This window comes from Hypanus sabinus, chromosome 6 (genome assembly GCF_030144855.1).
Source record: "Hypanus sabinus isolate sHypSab1 chromosome 6, sHypSab1.hap1, whole genome shotgun sequence".
Taxonomy (NCBI): domain Eukaryota; kingdom Metazoa; phylum Chordata; class Chondrichthyes; order Myliobatiformes; family Dasyatidae; genus Hypanus; species Hypanus sabinus.
Window position 1 is genome coordinate 137,235,249 of NC_082711.1, and position 24,893 is coordinate 137,260,141.

The following is a 24,893-nucleotide window of genomic DNA, read 5'->3' on the forward strand; positions in this document are numbered from 1 at the left end:
GCCAAGGAAACATTTTCTTCAATCTTTGGTGACAGCATCGCTTGAGCTGGCAAATTAGGTCTCAATCCTTGTAATAATGAACGATAACAAGTTACAAATAATGCATTCACAGTATGCTAGTAATTAATCTGCTTTCTCTGCTGACCATTCTGGAACTTAAGCAGAATGCTTAAATGCATTTGGAACACAGACGTCAACATAGGAAACAGGAAAAAGCTGAGCATCTGGGCAATTCTAAGTATTACTCAATAACTGTTTCTGGAAATGGCTGTTCAATTGTCTTTCAAATATTACTGCAGTTTTTTTTTGCTTTTCACCATTTTGTTCTGAAATCTGTTGTTCAACTCACTGTTCATTTAAATACGAAACTTGACATTTAGTAATATATTTGCTCTTTTCTGTTATCTGATCAGGACCTACATCCCGTTTAAGTATGGCTGTGCTAAGGATTAGTACACACAATATTTCAAATTAAAACTGAGTTTTACTTGGTTTTGAGTTTAAAGTGAGGGGGAAGCAGGGAGAGGTGTGGGGGGGGGGGAAACACTTCATTATTTTCCTCTAAAAAGACTTCACTGGAAATATGAATCAGAGTGAACAATGGAACAACCTGTCCCTTTGGTTTTTTTCAGGAGTAACAAATATTAATTTAAATTGAATGATTGAATGATGTTTGTCTCCTTTCCCTATTAAAATCAAACTTCTTAGATACAATTCAACTAGGTCTGTCTTTTGGTATTTATGATGAGAGGGTCCTCAATAGTTGCTCAGACATTTACAATCATGTATCAGTCATCTTGTCTTTACAGAAAGGGTACCCCTCATCCGAAATGCTTGGGTATGGATGAGTTTTGGATTTTGGAATATATATTGAGATGGCTTGGACTCGCCATCATTTCTGACTGAATTTGTGCTATCAGTCTTTGTCTTTCACTGGTTCATCACAAACAGTAAACATTATTACATACCATTATAATAAAAATGTGTGTGCAGGGTATCAAAAGCAGCATCAGGAGAGTAACAAACAACGACAGGCTTTCAGTCTCCACCTACAATGCCATCTTTTGATTAAAAAATTACAGCATACTGTATTTGTATTTATCTTTTTTTTAAAAAGGTTTTATTTAAGGTACAAAAAGTATCAGCTTTGTAGTCTTGTTCTGGTGCTAGATTTTCATCAGCAACAGAGGCTTTAAAATCTTAATGCAGTGCCTTTTCTTAAAATTATGTAACCAGCCTGCCGCATATTCACAATTTCCTTCAATTTTCAGTTTCTTGTGATAGATCTTTGATTGTTTCATTATCTGCATAGTACTCTTGAAATTGGCAGATTCTCATTCCTTCATCGACCAACTCATGGTCAAAGAGTAACATTTGCTATTATACTAATCTGAAAATATTCTAATTCCCATTTCTCATATGAATTTTGTTTCCAAGTAAGCTGACACTATTAGGATCCAGCTCTCTGGACCATTTGGTTCTGAGGCAGCAAACTGAATTCACAATGCAAAACAAATACAATTTTTATCCTAATATTATCAAGGTGTTTTCTGTCTTGGGGCAGCAGTGTCTCCCACACAAGTGCCTGGACAGAAATGAAGAATTCAGCATCAGACTTTGGCTTGGAAAGTAGGCCTTTGGTGTTTTGTGGGAAGTGGGAGCTAATTTGGTGTTTGGTAACAGGCTGGGCAAAATCGTAAAAACATGTCTTAGCAAAGCTACATTAATGGCAGAGAATATTTCATACATAGGATCACCTTATGAAATATTGCAGTGCACAAGCACAGCATTCAGGAAGCAAAGTTAACAATCTTCTGATATTACAAAATATGTTTGACAATACTTTATTTCAAATGCATCCTACATTTCTTCAACAGTTACACAGATAATAAAATATTAAATGGTGCTATACACAGTTTGCTGTACTTACAGGGGTCACAAGCAGAAAATACTGATCAAAGTACCAGTAAAGATTTTGCATTTCAAAAAACAGCCTCAGCTTAATAACCCAGGGCTTTGATTTACAAAGCTGAAGATAATATAGCAATTGTTGTCTCTTTTTCAAGTTACTGTAGCAGTAGGTTTTTAATACTGCACAGAGAATAAATACAACATCTTGGTATCAAGCCACAGAAGTGTACAAATTCAAAGATTAAGACAATTAAGTGTTCAAATAGAAAACATAATAGGCTGGCATATACCATACACGAGAAAGCTTAAGACTACACTTTGCCTGATTCAAGTACAATCAGACAATAATGTAAAGGAAACACCTGTAATTGTATACTGAAACTATTGTAGGTCACTGGTTTCAGTAACAAGGCCACAATTACACAAGTCAAAACATGCAATATCTGCACTGGTAATTTGGTGTGTGCAAACTTCTTAAGCAGTCCCTCAAGGATGACTTAGTCCTTCTCAAGTTCTGATGTGGCTGAAGAGTCTGACAGGACATCTGCAAGCTCTGCCATGTGGAACAGGCATGATGGCAGGAAAGATGGATGGGTATTAAGGCTGCTTATTCAGCTATAAGTGCATGGTGCTCACATGCTCTCATCACACAGACAGCTTTCCCAATTCTCCTCCCTCCAATATGAGCAGTATTGGACTAGGGATTACAACGACTCACTGACAATGTTACACTCCTCCCAGGAGGCTTCGAGAATGCCTCTGAAGAGGTTTCCCTGTACAGTACTCCTGACAATCTCTTGCAACGGAGTAGGGTGCTTCTTTCAAGAGTCTGGTGTCAGGCAAGCAGAATGCAGCAGAGCTGGGGAACATGATCAAAGTTTCATATCTGGGTTGTTTGAGAGAGGGTGCTGAGAATGATTTACTCTGTCTGCAAAATCCATTGACAAGGTAAGTTAACAATGTCAGTGTGCTCTCTCATCCCTGGCACTGAAATTTCATGGTACGGGTGGAAATTTTCCTGTGCTTTGCGGTTTTTCATGTCTCCAAAACAAAGAGAGGGATTTGATTGGCCAGGAGCTCCATCTCCAGGATAAGACAAGCATGATCCATATTTTCTAGATCCTACAATGGAGTCTGAATGTTGGGAGCAATATAGTGCAGGTTGCTAGATAACCTTTGTCTTCTAGTTGGTCAGTATAAGACCCATTCTTTCATATGTATAGGGACTTCGATTATCAGTCAGCCAAGCCTTGGATTGCAGTTTTTGAGTGTGCATGTACGCAATGGCTGCCTGTATAGTGTAAACAGATGACTGCAGTTGGGATGATAGAGGTTCTGAAGGCATTCATTCATTCATTCCACTCCAGTGTAAAGCTGGTTAAAGGAGAGATGCCGTAACATTGTGAGGAAGATGAAGAGTTTTGGTGCAATGACACTACCTTGCTCGAGTCCAGTCTGACACTGAGCTTCCATCTGTGCTGGACTTGTTAGAATCACGTCTTGCTGTTACTGTCACTGTGTAGCAGATGTAAATTTGACTAAATTGGCAGCCCTCAAAATCTGTATTTTATAATTCCTGAAACCAATCTGTTCACTCACCAGTAAATTCTTAGTCCCCTCACCATTTATGGTTGTAATATAGCAAAGTCTCCTTCACACCAATAAATACCTGAAGGCAATGCAGGAGGAACACCATTCTCAAGCCTAAAAACTTCATCAGGAATTACACATTTTCAACACAGAATTCTCCAAAACATAAAGGTGAACATAATTAGGTATTAAAACACCAGTCTTCATAATCACTTTCTGCTGTTCCTTTCCAGTGTCCAGTAATAAAATTCCATGTTTTGCATTTCATTATCAGAATTGGCTCAGTTAAGATCACGTTTGCTCCAGATCCCAAGCAAGAAGTTTTTACTTTTTTTATTAGCTGACATTTTAAGAGCTAGCTGAAATTCAGCATCTTAATGACATTATGACAAATAATTGTCCCATTATTAAGATTTGGTAAATTAAAGTACTGAAACTGTAAGAGAAGGAAGCCAATTCCAGAGCAGGACACTTATGTGGCTAAAAACTGAGGAAGAATTGAGGAAATGATAAATCATGCTGTCCAGATAGAACAAAGGCATGCATGACTTGAAATTGATTAAAAAAAAATCTCTTCCTCTTTGCACAAGTTCTCCCTTACCAAGTCTAAAAAACTGACAGCAGAGTACATCTAACTTGTTTAAAGCAACATCAGCTGAGGTCAAAAGAAATTGTACAATACTCATTGGGATGTGGGGCATTACATTAAATGGGGTTACACAGATCAGGATTTTAATCTCTTATTACTAAAATGATGGTACTTGTACTGGAGTGTCAATGTGACTATACAGAATGAAATGCCACATGTGGGATCATCCCAAAACAGCAATGCTACACGTTCTGAAGACTTTTATACTTTCATAATCAATAGGCGCAGGGTTAACTCCAATTTGGATCTGGTAGGACAATAAGCTGTTGGTTAGCAACAGTATTGAGCAGAGGGATATGAAGTAAACTGTGACCACGCAGAACAATGGCAAGCACCAATCCTGCTTAAATTCAACAATTTCTATCTTCTGATCCAATATAGTTTTTCAATATTGGTCTGATCAGCCCTTCACCCTTTGTACCAGCAGGTTAAGCAAACTGCACTGTACAACAAAGTAACTGGACAAAAATCGGAATTAGTTTATGTTCTGGTTGTCCAGTTTAATCTGGACAGGTGCCTCTGAAGAGTTCAACCCTGCAATAAACTTTTGACAGTGACAATTTGCTGCTCACTGGTATGGCATCAGTGCAACCTGAACCAGTTCAGTACATCCATATGATTTCCAGCCTACACCCGGATTCTGGATCAAACAGAAAGACTGCTTTCTTTTAAGACAATGCAGAAAATACTGTAAAATCACAAAGCCACGTAAAAGCCATATTTGTAAACTTGAATTCCTGTAAATGACAGGAGAGCCCATTTGATATTTGTAATGGGCTGCAGAAGCTTGGAATTTCAGAATGATTCTGACCAATTAATTTATTTTCTTCCTTGTTAATTTTTCAAACCACTTGCAGGGTCCGGTCATGTCCATCCAACTGTACTTTCAGCTTGTGCAGTTCCTCAATTTCCTGATTGTGACGCTCTGTTTTGTGACCTACTAGTGATCGGTAAAAATGGATGGTAAATATCACAAAAATAAGGCCCACTGGTGCCATGATAATGGTGGATGTCAAAGCTGCATCTCGTCCAGTGTGTCTTTCTCCAGACTTGGCTACAACATTCTCGTTGTTCTTCCTCCGATTACTGTCAACTGGTAGGAACTTAATCCAACAAAGCAACACCACCTCCATGAGGAACAGGATGATGCCTAGAGCTGTTGAGAAGCCCCAGGCCAGCTCAATATAGTAATGCATACGCTCGTGGGGTGACTCATTGACAGAGTTGAGATTGTGTATGTTGCTGACTGCTTCAACATTAGGGAGAATACAAGTGCTGATCAAGAGAGCGAAGAGGTGGACAGCAACCAACACTGTCGTGCAGGCACTGAAAGCAATGAGCAGGAACTTGGGATAGGTGTAGTCCATCTCCAACTGAACTTCAACCATGGCCACCTGTAAGAAATAAAGTGAAATAACTTTAATTAAATTCTCACATGGAAATCACATGACCAATATGGATAATATCATGTTAGTGTGCCAGGGAGTGATCGTTTGTGCTGGGGCAGTGAGAAGGGATGTTTTTGGATACAAATAGAGCCTCCTGTATTCACAGTAAAATGAATAAGACTTCTGCTTACTGAAAACAGAAAGATCAATGAATGCTCCCTTATGAACAAAGCTTATGGACAGAAGGAGCAGGGTTCCTAAAGAACAGATTGCCGTCTCCAATATAACTGAACAATAGGTATGTTACCAACATAATTAAAACCAGCAACAGGCCAACCTGCTTCAGTTATTTACTCACATACAAGAGAAAATGTGCAGATGCTGGAGATCCAAAGCAACACACAGAATGCTGGAGGAAATCAGCAGGCCAGGCAGCATCTGTGGAAAAGAGTGCAGCTGATGTTTCGGGACTGCCAAAGGGTTTCTGCCCAAAACGTCAACTATACTCTTTTCCATAGGTGCTGCCCAAATTGCTGAATTCCTCTAGCACTTTGTGTGTGTTGCACAGTTATTTTCACTGCTGCTCAGCAACCAAAAATACAAACGTAGCTTTGCAAAAGGCTAAAATGTTAAACCTTTCATGAAATTGTGAATAAACATGATGAGATTTCAGATTAACGTAACAGGATCTACTGCTATAATTTTAACTTTGCCAAGCTGGTCCCTTCACTGTACGGTATTCTTATCAAGATAATATTACAGGGTCTGGTTTATTTTGGCACATTTTTGTCAGCAACATTCTAGAGCTAAAATTAAAGATGCTGATAAAACTCTGAATAAGACCCGTGCTATCTAGATGCGGATTAACTCCAATATTTTTACGAGAATAAATTACTGGCATGCTCATTTTTTGGCATGTTCCACTAGAGGGTTCAATATTCCCCTTTCAAAAACAAAACTAAAGGGAGAAATAATTTCATGGAATTATTCCCTGGCAACTCTATGGCAGGATCAGGCCAATAGAACCAAGTTTTAAAAAACTATAATTAAAAAGGTGAAGGAATTTACAGCTAGGTGCAGAATCAATGTTCAAATGGTGATAAATGATGTCTGTGTGATACAGCTAATCAGTTTGATTAATGAGAGATTTACACTAGTTTTTAAAGCAATTGTTTAGGTTAGTAACTCCAGAGAATTAGACAGATTGCCTATTATCAAAGTTTCATTTTATTATCAATGTATGTATGCAAAATACAACTCTGAGATTCGTTTTCTCCAGTCATGAAACACAGAAAAACCAAGGAAGTCATTGAAAGAAAAGACATCACCAACCCTCCCCCATGCAAACACACAGAAAGAAACAAAAACTCAAAAACCCCAAATCGCCAGCCCTCACTCGCACAAAAACTAACATTTCACCCACACAGAAAACACCATCACCAAGCCCCAAACCCCCAACCGCCTCCCTCACACAAAAAACTAATATATCATCCACACGGAGAAACAGCAAAAAGAACATCAAACCCCAAACCCTCAGCCCAGCAATCAACAAAAAAAAGACTGAAAACACAGAAAGAAATTACTTGGAACCAAAAGAGGCCAATATGATTAGACAGGAGAAACACGTCTAGTTACACCTCTTCAAAGCTAAGTTTAATTAGTAAAGAGAGTTTATTTTTTGCAGGCTCTTCAGGTAATTATCACTGGTTAATTGTATTTTAGGACAGTTCTATTTTCACCCACTCCAAAGGCATTTGGATCAAGAAATGACCCACAGTGAAATTCTGTTCTCAGTACAAAGATAATTTCAAACATAATGGCCAAAAATTGGTATTAATGGTATGCTATTGGCAGTTATTGTTGACATTTTCTGGATCTTACGCTGATGTCTTAGTATTATCATGATTCCAAGTGGTAAGGTCCTACCACTTTATTTTTTGGGATAGGGCAGAGGGGTGTTCGTGGGGGGGGGGCAAGGGGCAAAAGGAAGAACATGGCATGTGTAATAAACACAATAGCCAAGTCAAACCTCCTAATATGGTTACTTCTGCAAAGCCTTGACATGGAACACCAATGTCCTTGTATGGATAAGCCTACAAAAAGTAGTGGGTACAGCTCAGTCCATCACAGGTAAAGCCATTCAGCATATTTACCTATAGCACTGTCACAGGAAAGCAGCATCCATTATCAGGGACCCCCACCATCTAGGCCCTGCTCACTTCTTGCTACTGCCATTAGGAAGGTGATACAGGAACCTCAGGACCTGCATCTCCAGGTTCAGGAACAATTATTACCTCCCAACCAGTGGGGATAACTTCACTTGCCCCATCACTGAACTGGACTCATTTTGAAGGACTCCATGTTATGTTCTTGATATTTATTACTTATTAACTATTTCCTTTCTTTCCCCCCTTTCTTTTTGATTTGCACATTGGTCATTGTCTGTCTTGCTGGGGGTGATCTTTCATTGATTCTATTGTGTTTACTGTGATTGCCCACAAGAAAAAGAATTTCAGGGTTGTATATGGTAACATATGTACAGTCGGCCCTTCTTATCCGCGGGTTCCGCGTGCGTGGATTCAACCAACCGTGGATCAGGAAAACCCGAAAGTTCTCTCTCCAGCACTTGTTGTTTAAGTATGTACAGACTTTTTTTTCTTGTCATTATTCTCTAAACAATGCAGTATAACAACTATTTTACATAGCATTTACTTTGTATTGGGTATTGTAAGTAATCTAGAGATGAGTTGAAGTATACAGGAGGATGTGCATAGGTTACTGTGGATCAGGATCGTAAAAAACGTAAGGTCTCTTACTAAGTAAGTTGGAACAGCTACATCTGGTATTATTTAGCGTCAAACGTTTGTCTTAGTATATAGTATATATTTCACCTTTCAATGCATATAAAACACTTAAGAAAAGTATCCATTTCAATAATTAAACCACTGCATTGCTTAGTAATTGTAGCTTTCATCGGGGCAGGGCCCCTCTCACTTTAACCTTTAAAATTGTTCCGATCGTTGACCAACTGTAGCCTAACGCATTTCCAATGACTGATGGTGTTTCACCTCTTTCCCACTGCTTTATTATTTCCACTTTATTTTCAATTGTGATTGTGACTATTTTCGTGAACCAAAACACCGCGGATTCAGAGGTCTGCCGGGTCCTAAAGTCCACCACACTGAGACAGGTTAAATAAGGGACTTGAGCATCTGCGGTTTTTGGTATCCGCAGGGGGTCCCAGAACCCATCCCTCACAGATAAGGAGGGCCAACTGTATGTTGATAATAAATTCACTTTGGCTTTGACATTGAGAAAATTCTAAGTAATGATAATGAATGAACTCAATTAGTATGTCATAATTTAAAAAAATAAAATCACTCTAAAATAGTTATAATACAAACATAACTCAAAAATGTAAACCACTTCTACATATTTTCCTCCTTGACAGCTGTTGCTCTCTATTCACGAGAACATGAACGTACGAAACAGTAGTAGGCTATTTGGCCCATCAAACCTACTCTGCTGGTTGCTAGTCTGATGTTGATCTGCTGGAGATGGTCATTAGCCCTAGTACTTGCATCTGGTCTCCACAACTCTCAACCTCCCTAAAGGCCCAAAGTCCACTTGGCTTCAGATCCTTTCACAGTTCACAGTTCTCTAGAATTACTTAATCTCTTCCATTTTAAGATTGCTTCTTCTGAAATAATACTTCCTTACTTTAAATTTCTGCACAAAGATTGCCCTCTCAGATCCCTTGAAAACAAGATAATTTTAATTTTTTCTAAATTCTAATGTGCATTGTTCAACTTTAATTATTTATTTATTGAGATACAACATGCAATTGGCCCTTCCAGCCACACCGCCCAGCAACCCCCAATTTAATCCTAGCCTAATCAGGGGACAATTTACAATGACCAACTAACCTACCAACTGGCAAGTCTTTGGACTGTGGAAGGAAACTGGAACACCCACAGGAAACCCATGCGATCACGGGGAGATTTACAAACTCCTTACAGGCAGCCTGTCCTAACCCTTTCAATGAGCCTGCTACAATATAAGTTAATTTCACCTAATATAGTACAATCAAAATTATACCAAATATGCCAAATATGATCTCATGGATATACTGAACTGTAGTGGGACTTGACTGCTTTTCTACACTATTCCTTTTACATTAAAGGTCAACTTTTCATTTGCTTCCCTAATGCACCTTGCTTCATGTATGAGAATAACCACATCTTGTCCCAATTAAAACATTTTATTTATGTATACTAAAAATTATAATCATATTTCACATTATAATCAATCTGCAATTTGCTCGACCTATCCAACATCCTTTTGCAGACATGTCCTTTTCACAACCTGCATTCCTAATAAACCCGTGTCAGGTCTGACTTGGTACAAGTGCAGCGTAATTGCTAGAAAGCACCAGTCCTTGTGCTCTGCCACTCGATAATTTCAAGGAATGAATGCCGGAGCATAGCTTAAAATTTACTCAACTGGCAAGGCAAACCAAACATCCTGATACTTACAGGACAATGGCACTTCCCTATATTTCCTGGTTCCACGTGTCTTGTAAATCTTTATTCACAGTGTCTTCATTAAATAGCTTCCAAAAAATATTGTCTAACCCTTTTTGGTTCACTGTTGTGTTTTTGGCTGTTTTTCATGCACAAGGCCAGCATTTTTGCTCATCTCTGAATGCCCTTTGGATGGTGACACGTCTTTCTGCTGCACTCTTTCAAGGGTAAATCTTCCTTCTTGTTGGTGACTTAATCAATATCTATTTAAAAGTTTTGGGGTCTCACCAAAAATGTTCAACTATAGAAACTGATATGGGATTCAACTACAGAGAATGAAATGAATGGACAATGAGGTTATGTTGACTTCTTGTTCCCGATTTAAACAACGAACGATTAAATTTAAACTATTCTATTTGTCTTGAGAGTTCTCATCTGTGATCCTGATCGCAGTTTACAAGCACTCATGACACTGCACAGCCCAGCCGGAAGCATTTCAAATTAGTCGGCCACTTTAACCAGGCCTATTTGAAGAAAATTGTGCCCGCCCAATTATCACCAGCATGTAACCTGTTGCACCAGAGGTCCCATCACACTGCTTCACTACGATAATTGCTGCCAAAGGAACATCTACTAAATACAGGTGGTGAATAATTATACAATCAATTATTTTGTGTTTAATTATTGTAATAAATTTGGGCCAATTTGTAGAAATTTGTTTTTATTTCCACCATAAAGAGTCTTTTCTGTTGATCAATGTCAAAAAAGCCAAATTAAATCCACCATAATTAAATGTCAAAACAATAAAACATGAAAACTTCTGGGGGGGGGGAATTAATACCTTTTATAGGCACTGTATATATTGCTATTTATATCTGCATTTGCACAATTTGTTTACAGCTAACAGTTACTGATGTTTAAAGTTACTGTTCTATAGATTTGCAAGTACGCCTTCAGGAAAAGAATCTCAGGGTTGTATGAGGTGACACGTATGTACTCTGATAATAAATCTTACTTTGAGCTTTGAACTAAGGATTTACTATTCCATGCTAACCTACTGTATGTACCATTCTCATGTACAACATACATAGATCAATTTTAATAATGTCAGCACTTTATATATCTGTAGCCTTGCCAGAATAAACAGTTCTGGCTTGAAAGGTAAAATTACAGGAGACTTGGAGTTTGTGAAGGTAGATGCTGTGAAATAATTAAACACCATCTAAAGCAAAACAAGATTAAATTCACATTCTACCATTCACATTGCTCTTCACAGATTCAAGTGTCACACCAAAATAAATCTGCACTGCTCCATCTAAAAATGTAATTAATGTTAATGTCTGCAGTTTAGATTACAGTAAATTCAGGTTCCAGCGCACCTCATAACCACTGATGCGTCAACAAGAAAACAGGCAATATTGCCACATACAATAACCAATCCAAAGTATCAGCTGACATTGGATTACAAGGTCAGTCACCACTTTATCAAGGTCCTTTTGAAAATGGTACTCTATAAAATGCTTTGCTATAACATGGATCCATTCATTAATGAGAACGCTTCTATGAGTAATAAGTGTGGCGTGCGCCTTTGAGCAAAGCCTGATAAAGAAGTGTATCTGCATGTGCGTGCACGGAGTGGATGAGAAGGTGCACATGTGCAAGAGGAGGTGTGCGCATGCATGGTGGAGAGATCATCTGCAAAAGTGTGTAATTGTATTGACTAGTTTGGAAATTAAGAAGTAATCCATTCAGCCCTTCATGTTGCTGGTCATTTTTTCCATTCTCTCCCCATATCCACTTAAGTCCTTACAAAAAATATTCAGTTACTTGTCTCCACTGTCCTGTATGGGCAAGGATTCTGGAGGCTCACCACTAAGAAGAGGAATCACTCCCTAACCAAAGTCCCTGTATTCTGATCCCCATCAAGCATTCGGTCCGGTTAGTCCTGTTAGATCTTTGAACATCATTAAGCACAGGTCAGGGAGTCTACCACAGAATTAATACCCCTATTTGATTCTCAGACTGTGCTGGGTTAACTGACGTTGAAAGGGTTACAATAACTGAGCCAGTGGGCTGGATAATTCAGGGACAACAATCACCTACCTCAGGAAATGGAAACTTATTTGGATTCCTCTTACCACTACTTCCAGCTCTAAATTATGTGTGAGGATATTATGACATGAACGTTATCAGGTTCAACTCCAGTCACGTGATAAACAGCTTGGGCTGACACTGTCGGAGGCAGCCGTACACAAATAAAAGAGAAGCATCTAGAGGAATTGCTTACATTTTTACCAGCCACACAGCTCAGAGAGGAAATTTTCTCTCGCATTAGTAGCTGAAGTGATGTAAACAAACTGACTAAATGAGTAATGGCTGAAAATAGCAACAGGGTCACGGACAGCAATTAATCCTCACTCACTGAACTGTACAGCAAACCAACCATTTATCATTATTTAAATGACAATCTAGTTTAATCATATTTAACGCCTTAGTCCATGGGACTCAGCTTTGAGTGTGGCTGGCACCAGTTTAAGCTAACAAGCTGAGTAAAGGAAAAAGGAAGTGCTTTGTTGAAAACTAGATTTGGGAGTCATTGTGCAAATCTTGAAACTTGTTGAAACTATGGCTAAATATGGCTAGAGCCATCAGCTAGTCTATCAGATTCTTCAGTGGATAGCTGGACAGATGAAGCAGAAAGAAGGAGAGGTTCCTCCAGCTCCACAGGTACAAGTCCTCCAGGGTAATGCTAAAGTGGCCATGGAAGAAGATAGCTGCCAAGGTCAAAGTCCTTACATATATGGACAAGGTCAACAAATAAACAAAGTTCAAAGCAAATCTGTTATCAAAGTATATATATATGTCACTATCTACTACCCTGAGATTCGTTTCCTGCAGGCATTCACAGTAGATGCAAAGCATCACAATGCAATCAATATGAAACTACTCACAAAGACAGACAAATAACTAAATAAAAACAAATCGATAATAATGATCTGTAGAGTCCTTGAAAGTGAGTCTATAGGTTGTGGGAACAGTTCGATGTTGGGGTGAGTAAAATTATCCGGTCTGGTTGAGAAGCTTGATAGTTGAAAGGTTATAACTGTCCCTGAACCTGGTGGTGAAGCTCCTGTACTTCCTTTCTGATGGCAGCCGTGAGGGAAGAGCGTGTCCTGGATGGAGAGGGGTCCTTGATGACGGATGCTGCTTTCTTGTGGCAGAGCTCCTTGTAGATGTGCACCGTAGAGGGGAGGGCTTCCCCTGTGACGGACTGGACTCTGTCCACTCCCTTTTGTTGACTGTTCCATTCATGGACATTAGAGTTCCCATACCAGTCCATGATGTAACCAAGTTCAAGTCAAGTTTAACTGTCATTCAACCATACATGAATATAGCCAAACGAAACATCGTTACTCCAGGGCGAAGGTGCAAAACAGTGTCAACAGTCATACGTGGCACGTATAGCACATAAGATAGCCATAACACAAAAGAATTTAAGTCTAAGTCCATGAATATTGCAGCAGTCTGCAGTCGAACATAATACATCTTATCTTCTGCTGAGTGAACACTGGAGAGCAGCACCAAAGCTGCCAGCATGCATGCCGTATCACACAGCCTCCAGCAGTGACTCTGATGCCTCTGGCAGCAAACAGGCAACATGTCAGCTTGAGGCCTTGTCCTCACAGCACTCAGTCAATACACTCTCCACCTATAAAATTGTCAAAGTTTTAGATGACATGCTGAATCTTTGCAAACTTTTAAGAAAGCAGAGGCTTTGTCGTGCCTTTTTGTAATAGCACTTATGTGCTGGACCCAGGACAAATCCTCGGGTCTCGGTGTTTTCTTTTTGCACAAAGGTATTGCCTTGCACATTTCTTTTTCCTCTGTATGGTTTAATTTATGGTCTGTGTGATATGTGAATCTACCATACATACTAACATGCATGTACTAAATGTACTTTTACCTCACCCTTCCTGTCCACATGACAATAAACTTAACATGACTAAACTTGTGCTCATCCCCGATGAGAGTCAGAGTCATAATACACTACAGCACAGCGAAAGGCCCTTCAGCCCATCTAGTCCATCCCATCGAACTGTACCCAGACCATAGCCCTCCCATCCAAATTTCACTAAAGTGATAATATTGAACCTGCACTCATCACTTGTGCTGGCAGCTCACCACCCCCTCTGAGTGAAGATCATCCCCCTCAGAAATATGACTGTCTCTGCACATGCCACGCTGTGTGTGTTTTTTTAACTCAACCATTCCTCACTGTGCTTCAACAGTCCAGTTGCCATCCCGGGTTTGTTTTAAAATTACCTCGTCGCCACTTATGTTTTGTGACTTCAAAACATTAAACTAATTTAAAAAGGAAAACTAGAGAGCCAAGAGATGCAAGTTTTAGTTCATGTTTACTTTAAGCAAGGCACAAAATATGGTCGCATCATAATATATGTAATTCAATTTTTTTAAAAAACATAACTGGTAATGAATTATTTAAACAAAGAATGCTTATTCAGCAACTTTGGCAAATTACTCAAATATTACTGCGATATTTAATACACAACTGGCACATATCATCCACTTGTTTAACCATACTTGGGGAAGAAAGGTAGACTTGTGAATGAGTTACCTTGTTGTTGCTTGTGTGTGGGAGGGGGGAGCTGGGGGGGCTTTGGGGTTCTAACATTTTACTGTCATTTATTCTTTGGGGCTCTCCTCTGATTTTGTGGATGTTTGCTAAGAAAAAGAATTTCAGGATGTGTATCGTATACATTTCTCTGACATTAAATGTACCTATTGAATCCTACCTATTGAGATTGGCTGGAGTGTGGGAAACCATGTATTAAACAAGGAGAGAAAACTGAAAAGTAGCAATGTCTTCAATTCAATAAAGTCAATCCAGAATATAATTTTTTAGTTTCGATACTCAGCTGCAGATATAACTCCATAAGTCTATATTGCTAAACTAAGGATTCCTTTTTACCAAATGGGACTGCCCATTGTATACCATTTCAAAAACTATCCCACAGTTAGTCAAAAGTGTCTGTAAAGTAAGAAGGCTCTACTGATCACAAAAAGACGTTACATCCTCCTGACCACAACACACTTGAAAATTACAACCCACAGAAAAGCTAAATTACAGTGTTTATGGCTTGCACCAAACCCACAAATCATGTTTACAGTGGACTTTATTGTATATGTATTTGTAGTTTTATGACAAACTAGCTCAAAAATATTCAAATTCCAGTCATTCGTTCAAGGCGCAGAAAACTGAAAGAAGCAACTGATGAGCCATTGTCATTAATCATCTTATCAGATATTCAAAAAATGTATCCCAAATTGTTTTTAGCTCCAAAGGATTTCAAGTTCTTTCAACTGGAATGTATACCAACACAATTTACAATAGAATAAATGAAGTGACAAATCCAGTCAAAACATATTAAAAATAATGATAGATGATGCAAAACTTAAGGCTCAAAATCTGCTGGTGAATGAGAAGGAAAGTGAATAGCATAGATTTGAGCTGAAGTTTCAAAGATGGTGAAGTCCTTCAGGCCAATGGAAAACATGGGAGAAAGGCACACTGAAGCCAAAGATCAAGATTTTGAAAGGCTGCAAGTCTATTTTTTTTAAATGACATATGTCATTTCCTGTGTATTTCCACGTCACTAAAAGTGTGAAAATGATGGGTGCTGATAATGCCAACAAAATGTTCACAAAAAGGCTAAGATGGGGGAGAAAGGAAAACGCTGGAAAATCAGAATTCGTTTATTTGTGGATTTCAAAACAGAGGATCCCCAAGCCTGTGATCACTGTATCTCTTAGTGGAATTTCCCTTTTCAGAAAAAAAAAGAATACATTTCCATAGAATATGCCAACCATACAATCATGTAGATACAGATCTTATTAACCATTGTTTATATATCTTATATACAAAGAAGGAAATTCTCTTACATCTGAACAATATTCTGTTTGACCTAAGTTATAAATGGAAATTTCTGGGAAGACTCGAAGAGGGACAAAAGATTAATCTTTCAAATGCATGACAGGTTGCTTTTCCAAAATACTGCTCTCATCTCAGATTTCTAGTGTACTATTAAACTATTTTGCAATTCATTCGATGTGATTCAATCTGTGCCAGACAAAAATGTAACTATCGATGGCTGGAAGGCCTGAAAAGTCAGTAAAAACAATGCCTGCAAGATTCAGCTGCACTACAGGTTGTTTTGCACAATGGATACTGTTTTGATTCCAATAGTTTCTGAGCAGAACAAGCATGTAATTATAGTGAAAGCCAATGAGACTACCTGGAAGGACATTATTACATGCAATGTAATAGCAACCCGAAAGTATGCAGAGATGGCAGGGCAGGACAAATCAGCATTTCCACAATTTAAACAATGTTATATGAAGTGCTGAGGATCAAAAGCTTAGGTGATGTATTAACTAGGGATTCATTTGTCATTTTGAGTTTTCGTGACAGATTGCAGACTCTTTACAGGTACCTGAAGGCTGTATTACACATTTCCCTTAAGGAATAGCATGAAATGGGGAAAAAAAAGTGAGAAAATATTGAGCAACACTGGGTGGAGAAAAACTTGTAGGATTGTCAGTGAACAATGCTGGCCTTCGTACCTCAATGAACAAAGGCACATTTTATAACTAAGAAGCAGTCATATTACATCAATTTTATCCCAACCAAAGTCCTCAACATACTTATGAGCCACCCCTGTAACAAAGGATAGCTATTCTCTAACCATGTCCCACTATATTCTGACGTGCCACCAATGCATCAGGACTATGCGGATTTACCACCAGTCACAGCTGAGAGTTGCAAGTTCCTCAATACAAATAGCACCAATAGCTTGTCCTGGTGTTATGAAAAGAAAGCACACGAGCACTTCGACTTTCCCAGAAGGCAAAGGAAATTCAGCAGTTCCCTCACAACTCCAAGTTTTACAAATACACTATAGACAGCATCTTATCTGGATGCATCAGTTTCACATGGAAACTGTTCTGTGCAAGACAGCAAAAACTTGTAGAAACACGTTAACACAGCCCAGTCTATCACCAAATAGAGTCTCTCCCATCCCCACACTTCACTGACTCTTTTATACTTTCCTCTACCTTGGGACAGACATTTCTGCCGAGCTGTTTGTAGCTGGGTGGTATGGAGCAGATGTAATACATCTTACTTCATTCATTTTCAGGAATGACTGAAACTAGGATGGTACAACAACTCTCAATCCCCACATAACACAACCTCTGTCCAGCGCAACTTCATCAAAACACTTGTGTAATCTTTGTGCATCAATGGTGTGACTACAGGAAGTGATGCTTAAAGAATTCACACTTGTTGGTCATGCTGAGACCATAACCTTTTAATCTTTTTAACAATGTTTTGAGATTTTGGAGATACTCCTCGTCATCCTCACTGGTAACAATGATGTCATCCAAGTAACACCGAGTACCTGGACAGTCCTGCGACATCAGGTCCATAGCTTTCTGCCAGAGTGCAGGTCCAGATGCTACTCAAAAAATAAATATTTTAGTGATAAAGCCACTTGTAAGTGTTTATGGTGAGAAGTACTTTGGACTCATCTTCCATCCCGATCCATACGTAGGCCTCAGCTAAGTCCCCTGTGCTGGAGTTTTCCTGCAGAAATGTTTGCTAAATTACCCTCTATCCAGGATGGAGGATATTGATCTGCTTTCAGTACTGAGTTGATGGTGACCTTAACATTCATCACAGATCCTGACAGACCCTATCCTTCTTGGCTACCAAGACCACCAGCGTTGTCCATGGGCTCCAAGCAGCCTTAGAAAGAATTCCTTCGGTCTCCAAGCTCGAACTAACTCCTTGGCTACTTTATCGATACAAAAAAATCGGACGGGCTTTGCAAAACTTGGGTGTAGCATTTCAATTTTGGGTGTTTAAATTTCCAATGCCATCCTTGTGCACTGCTGTGGTATCATCCAGTACCTTTCTTAAATCACTTTTAATTGGATCTCAAGGCCCCACAATGCTGCCCTTCCTGTTCTTACCACATATATACCCAATGTGGCCCTTTGGTTGTTGTATTTCACTGTTGCGGATGTCATACCTATTGGAGTCATCTTTTCTTCAGTACAAGTTCTTAGTTTGATATCTGCAGGCTTCAATTCAATATCTTTGAAATGCCATTCAAATTCATTTTGTGGAATGACTGAAATAGCCAAGACATTGTCCAATTCCATTTTAACTAATTTGCTGTTTAATTCTGGTGTAAGCCATATTGCACATCTATTGTTATTTTTAACTTGTAAATCTTAAGGCTGCTCAGTCCTGTGTCACTCTCAATGTCGATTTTTCATCTACAGCATGCAGATTAGTGCTCTTTTAGTGCTCAACTTGACTTTTTTTCTTTTTCTCTTCCCTGTCTAGTCCATTTATTTTTGTCTGCCAGACATGCTCTTCGTATATGTTCTACTTTGCATTTTCTGCAAGTTTTGTCTTTAAACCTGAATTGGTTTGGGGTGTGTAAGCCCCAACATCTAAACAGAAACTGGCCTGGTGAACAAACAACAACAGTTTGTTCACCAGGCCAGTTTCTGTTTAGATGTTGCAATTTTGTTCACTCTTTCTTTCATTCTTGATTGCAACTCTTAATTCCGTCTGTCTTCCGTTTCCATTGATACAGTGATTTCAACTGCTCTTTTAAATGAGAGGTGTCCTTTAGTTTGGAGTAATCTTTGATGCTTTCTTGTAAGACTCCACAAACTTAACGATCTCTCAGTGCAACCTTGAGCCCATCACTGAGATGGCAATGCTGAGACAATTTCTTCAATTCAGCCACATAAGCTGCAATGGCCTCCCCTTCCTTTTGATTCGATGTATGAAACCTAATGTATTCTACAATGATAAGATCATAAAAGATAGCAATAGAATTAGGCCATTCAGTCCACTGAGCCTGCTCTGCCATTTCACAGCTTATGCATTTCCCTCTCAACCCCATTCTCCTGCTTTCTCCCCATAACCTTTCACACCCTGACCAATCAAGAATCTATCAACCTGCCTTAAATGCACCCAGTGACTTGGCCTCCACAATTGCCTATGGCAACAGATTGCATATATTCACCACCCCTTGACTAAAGACATTTCTCAACTGTTCTAAATGGACATTTTGAGGCTGTGCCCTCTGGTCTTAGACTCCTCTACCAAAGGAAATAGCCTCTTCCACTCGATTCAGGCCTTTCAACATTTGATGTTTCAAAGAGACCCTCTCCCCCTCCACTTAATCTTCAAAATCCAGTGAGCACAGGCCCTATGCCATCAAACGCTCCTCATATGATAACCCTTTCATTCCCAGAATCATTCTTGTAAACCTCCTCAAAACCACGTCCTTTCTTAAATAAGAGCGCTGTTGCCATTACCCAGTGTTCTAAAGGAAATGACTGTCCAGGTATTAGTAATGATCTTTAATGAATCAATAGACTCTGGCATGGTTCCAAACGACTGGTAAATTGCAAATATTACTCCAAAATGGGATGGAGGCATATGAAAGGAAATTATAGGCCAGTTAGCCTGACCTGAATGGTTGAGAAGATATTGGAGTCTATTGTTAAAGTGGTAGCTTTGGGGTACTTGGAAGCACATGACAAAATAGGCTAAAGTCAGTATAATTTCCTTGAGGAAAAACCTTGCCTGGCACATCTGTTGGAATTCTTTGAGGAAATAACAAACAGGACAGACAAAGGAGAATCAGTGGATGTCTAGTTTGACACCTCCCCCTACCCCAAAACTAACTGAAGTCAGAGAACTCATCAAAAAGGCAATGTCAGGTCTGAACAGAATTCCTTACAAGTTCTACAAAAACTGCCCTCGTGTTAAATATCCTGAGGAAGCCAATGAGAACTGCTTGGAAAAATGAGCACAAATGCCAATGGACCTATGCCTCATCAGCTCATCAACTTTGTGATGGGAGTTCTTTTATATTCCCAACTGCATTAGAGATTACTTCAGTGACCAATTTCTTCAGTGACCTCCAGATGGGCTTCTCTTTGAGATTTTACAACAGGGTGGCAGCAGCTCAAAGCCGGCATTGCAATGAGATGTTCCATCTCTCCTATCCTGTTTGTGGCAGCCTTCGAGATAATCCTTACTGGAGCAAGGCAAGTGTTCCAGATTCCTCCACTAAGAAGCTACATGGATGTTATCATAAGCATTCTTCAGACAGCTGCATGCACAAGATGACTGCTGAAGAGGCTATTTGAGCTAGTGATACAGGCAACGATGAAGATCAAACCCTCCGAGTCGTAAAGCCAATCCCTCCGAGAAAGGGTCAGAAGTGACAACATCACTTCTGTTGTGGGGGAGATGAAATCCCATTGTTGGTCAGGCAGTCCATCCAAAGCCTTGGGAGGCCGTAGATCACAGAGCTCTCTGAGTAGCAGATGGGAAAAGTAGCACAGAAAGAGCTCACAGAGGGCCTGACCAGAACCAACTAGAGCTAACTATCTGGAAAATATAGTGTTGTGCTACCAGTTCACACCGTACCAAAGGACACGGTGGCTCCTGAAAATGTGCAAAATTCCCTCATCAACAGCTGGTAGCTTGGATGGGATAGCCAATTTGTGCATCTGGAAATGGCTGGGGCTATCTCAGAGCTTCTCAGACACTGGCTTCGTCAGGAAGATGTTACAGCTGCCACTGAGATACATCAGCCTGGAGTACAAGCAGAAGAAAACCCGAATGGTCGCTGAGCTGAGTGAGTTCACCAACCCACTGGTGAGGAGCGCCAATGCCCCGATCCATACCAGCTCAAGCTGAAGCAGACCAGGCCATCAAGCAGGCTGCAGCACCAAGAGGCTGTCAGCAGAGACCAGGCCGGACGTGCAGGGAAAGAGGAAAGCAGAAAGCCACATTAGTAGAGGAAGTGACAAGGAGAAAACAGGCACATTACACAGTGAAGGTAGTGGCATAGGGCTGCCAAGGAAGCTGAACAACATGAGAGGGCACCATCAACAGGTCACTCAGAAGCTCCCACAAACCAGACTCAGTTTCCTCATCAGGGCAACTTATGACCCCTTACCATGCCCCCAAAGACTTCCCCAGTTGTTGTTCAGCCTTCTATGTGATACCACCAATGCCAACCTCCAACACATCCTGGCAGGATGCATGACTGCGCTGTCCCAAGGATGTTACAGATGGCGACACAACCAAGTCCTAAAGGGGCTTAATGTACCACCCAGGAGCTTCTTCAGGATGCCTCTCCATAGGTAAGGAGTGGAACACAAGGGCAGATCTTAGCAGAAATCACCAGCAACCATCTCCACTCAGACATAGCATTGAGTCCACTGCCGCCAAGACAGTCCTCTTTGAGTTAACAATCTCGCAGGAGGAAGGAGTGAAGGTTGCCCATAAGCAGACCTGGCAGCTGAGTGCAAGGAAGCTGGCTGGAGGACTGTCATCTAGCCTGTGGAGGTAGGATGCCAGGGCATTGTTGGAGCATCACCAAGGTTACCCCATGATATGGCAATGACTGAAGCGAGGCTCGGGGGCCACCAGAGAAAAGGCAGAAAGGGCAGCTTTTTGATGTGTCTGAGGAGGAAGGACAGGAATTGAGGGACCGACTAACCCCAATAAAAGCTGCAGATGGTGGTAGGGAGACATCCCTGCCACTGCTCTGCAACCAGATATACCAGGGCTAAGGGAATGAAACATCAATGAGCAGTGGTCCCCAGCTGATGACCCTGCAGTTGACCGAACAACAATGTTGGAGGCAGCAATGCCAAGCAGGAAACATCTTCCTGCAAATCTCATTGGCAAGCAAGATTAAGGAGAATCCAAAAATTTTTATTTCCTAAGAGTAGTTATAAGAAAAAGTTTGGAGGTTTTCGGCATTACTCACAAAATGTGGTCTGATCTTCATCTAAGTCACAATAATAGACAAACACAAACACTTGTACTTCTCTCGTCTTTGTTGAACACATTATTTAATCACAGTCAGGCTGGAAAAAGTATGCGAACCCTTATATTTAATAACTGGAAGAACCTCCTTTACTAGTAATAAGTTCCACCAAAAGTTTCCTGTAGCTGCTGATCAGACTTACACAACCATGAGGAGGAATTTTAGACCATTCCTCCATACAAAACTATTTCAGTTCATCAATATTTCTGGGATACCTTACATGAACAGCCCTCTTCAGGTCATGCCAAAGCATCTCAATTGGGGTAAAGTCTGGACTCTGACTTGGCCATTCCAAAACATGAATTTACTTTTTAAACCATTCTGTTGGTGATTTACTCTTGTGTTTCAGATTATTGTCTTGTTACATCATCTATCTTCTATTAAGCTTCAGCTGATAGTCTACTACAGTGACATTCTGCTGTAAAATGTTTTCAATCGAATTTTGAAATCATTGCTCGCTCAACGATTGCAAGCTGTTCAGGCCCTGGGGCAGCAAAGCAGCCCCAAACCGTGATGTTCCTTCCACCACATTTCACAGTTGGGATGAGGTTTTGGTGTTGGTGTGCAGTGCCCTTTTTCCATCAAACATAGTGGTGTGCATTTCTGCCAAAAAATTCAAATTTATCTCATCTGTCCACAGAACACTGTCTCAGAAGTATTGTGGTCTTTTGCAAACTTGAGAAATGCAGCAATGTTTTTTTTTGGAGAGCAGTAGTTTCCGTGGTGTCCTTCCATGAACACCATTCTTGGTCAGTGTTTTTCTTATGGTAGACACATGAACAGAGATTTTAGCAAGTTCTAGAGATTTCTGCAGCTCTTTTCAAGTCGTCATTTTTTTATTGTCACTTCGACCATAACTGCTGGTACAGTACACAGTAAAAACGAGACAATGTTTTTCAGGACCATGGGACTACATGAAACAGTACAAAAACTACACTGAACTATATGAAAACACAGAAAAAAAGAAACTACACTAGACTACAGACCTACCCAGGACTGCATAAAGTGCACAAAACAGTGCAGGCATTACAATAAATAATAGACAAGACAATAGGCACAGTAGAGGGCATTAAGTTGGTGTCAATTCAGTCTCTGGGCATTCAGGAGTCTGATGGCTTGGGGGAAGAAACTGTTCCATAGTCTAGTTGTGAGAGCCTGAATGCTCCAGTGCCTTTTCCTAGATGGCAGGAGGGAGAAGAGTTTGTATGAGGGATGCGTGGGGTCCTTCATAATGCTGCTACCCTTGGGTTCTTTTTCAGCTCCTTCAGCAATGCATGTTGTGCTCGTGATGTGATCTTTGCAGGAATACCAACTCTTATGCAGAGTAGCAACAGCACTGAATTTACTATGAAAATTGAGGGAAGTGCAAGACAGATATATTCTAAATAAGAAGACATTTTTGAATGGAAGGACACTACCATGGCTCACAAGTGAAGTCAGAGCCAAAGTAAAATCAACAGAGAGGGCATACAAGGAAGCCAAAGCTAGTGGGAAGATAGAGGATTGGGAAGCTTTTAAAAATTTGCAGAAGGAAACTAAGGTCATTAGGAAGGAAAAGATAAATTATGAAAGGAAGCTGGCAACTAATATCAAAGATGAAACTAAAAGCTTTTTTAAAGTACACAAAGGGTAAAAAAGCGTAGATGGAAGATATAGTTCCAATACAAAATAACGCTGGAGATATTGTAATGAGAGATGGCAGAGGAACTGAATGTGTATTTTGCATCAGTCTTCACAGTAGAAGACATCTGCAGTATACCACACATTCAAGAGTGTCAGGGAAGTGAAGTCTGTGCAGTGACAATTACGATTGAGAAGGTGCTCAGGAAGCTTAATGGTCTGAGGGTGGATAAATCTCCTGGACCTGTTGGAATGCACCCTCAGGTTCTGAAGGAAGTAGCAGGAGGGATTGCAGAGGTATTAACGATAATCAAGAATCAACAGATTCTGGGATTGTAGTGGATGACTGGAAAATTGCAAATGTTTCTTCGCTATTTAAGGAGGGTGGGAAGCAGCAGAAAGGAAATTGTAGACCTGTTAGCCTGACATCAGTGGTTGGGAAGTTGTTGGAATCGATTGTTAAGGATGAGATTATGGAGTACCTGGAGGCATTAGACAAGATAGGCCAAAGCAAGCATAGTTTCCTGAAAGGAAAATCCTGCCTGACAGACCTGGTGCAATTTTGAAGAAATGACAAGCAGGTAGACAAAGGAGATGCAGTAGATGTGATGTACTTGGATTTTTAGAAGGCCTTTGACAAGGTGCCACACATGAGGCTGCTTAGCAAATTAAGAGCCTGTGGAATTATAGGGAAGTTACTAGCATGGGTGGAGCATTGGCTGGTGGGCAGGAAACAGAGTGGGAATAAAAGAATCCTATTCTGGCTGGCTGCTGGTTACCAGAGGAATTCCACAGGGGTCAGTGTTGGGACCACTGCTTTTTATGATGTAAAATGATTTGGACTATGGGATTAGTGGTTTGTGGCTAAATTTGCAGATGACACAAAGATAGGTGGAGGAGCGAGTAGTGTTGAGGATGCAGAGAGACTTAGATAGTTTAGGGGAATGGGCAAAGAAATGGCAAATGAAATACAATGTTGGAAAATGTATGGTCATGCACTTTGGTGAAGAAATGAATGGGCAAGCTATTATTTAGATGGGGGAAAATTCAAAATGCAGAGAGGTAAAAGGACTTGGGAATCCTTGTGCAGGATGCCCTAAAGCATTAGATATGGCAAAGTTATTTCCCATGGTAAGAGATTCTAGGACAAGAGGGCATGACTTCAGGACGTCCTTTTAGAACTGAGGTGCGGAGAAATCACTTTAGTCAGAGGGTGGCAAATCTGTGAAATTTATTGCCACGAGTAGTTGTGGAG

General features: G+C 40.1%; 1 protein-coding gene across 1 annotated transcript in view; it reads right to left on the bottom strand.

The window, feature by feature from the left end:
- Positions 1–2,619: 2,619 nt before the first annotated feature.
- The window catches only part of orai2 (ORAI calcium release-activated calcium modulator 2), a 56,004-nt gene continuing 33,730 nt past the window's right edge, over positions 2,620–24,893 (bottom strand). Inside the window, exon 2 of the mRNA XM_059972997.1 lies at positions 2,620–5,544. Coding sequence (XP_059828980.1) covers positions 4,993–5,544 — 552 coding nt within the window. The 3' untranslated portion in view covers positions 2,620–4,992. The remainder of the gene's footprint in view (positions 5,545–24,893) is intronic.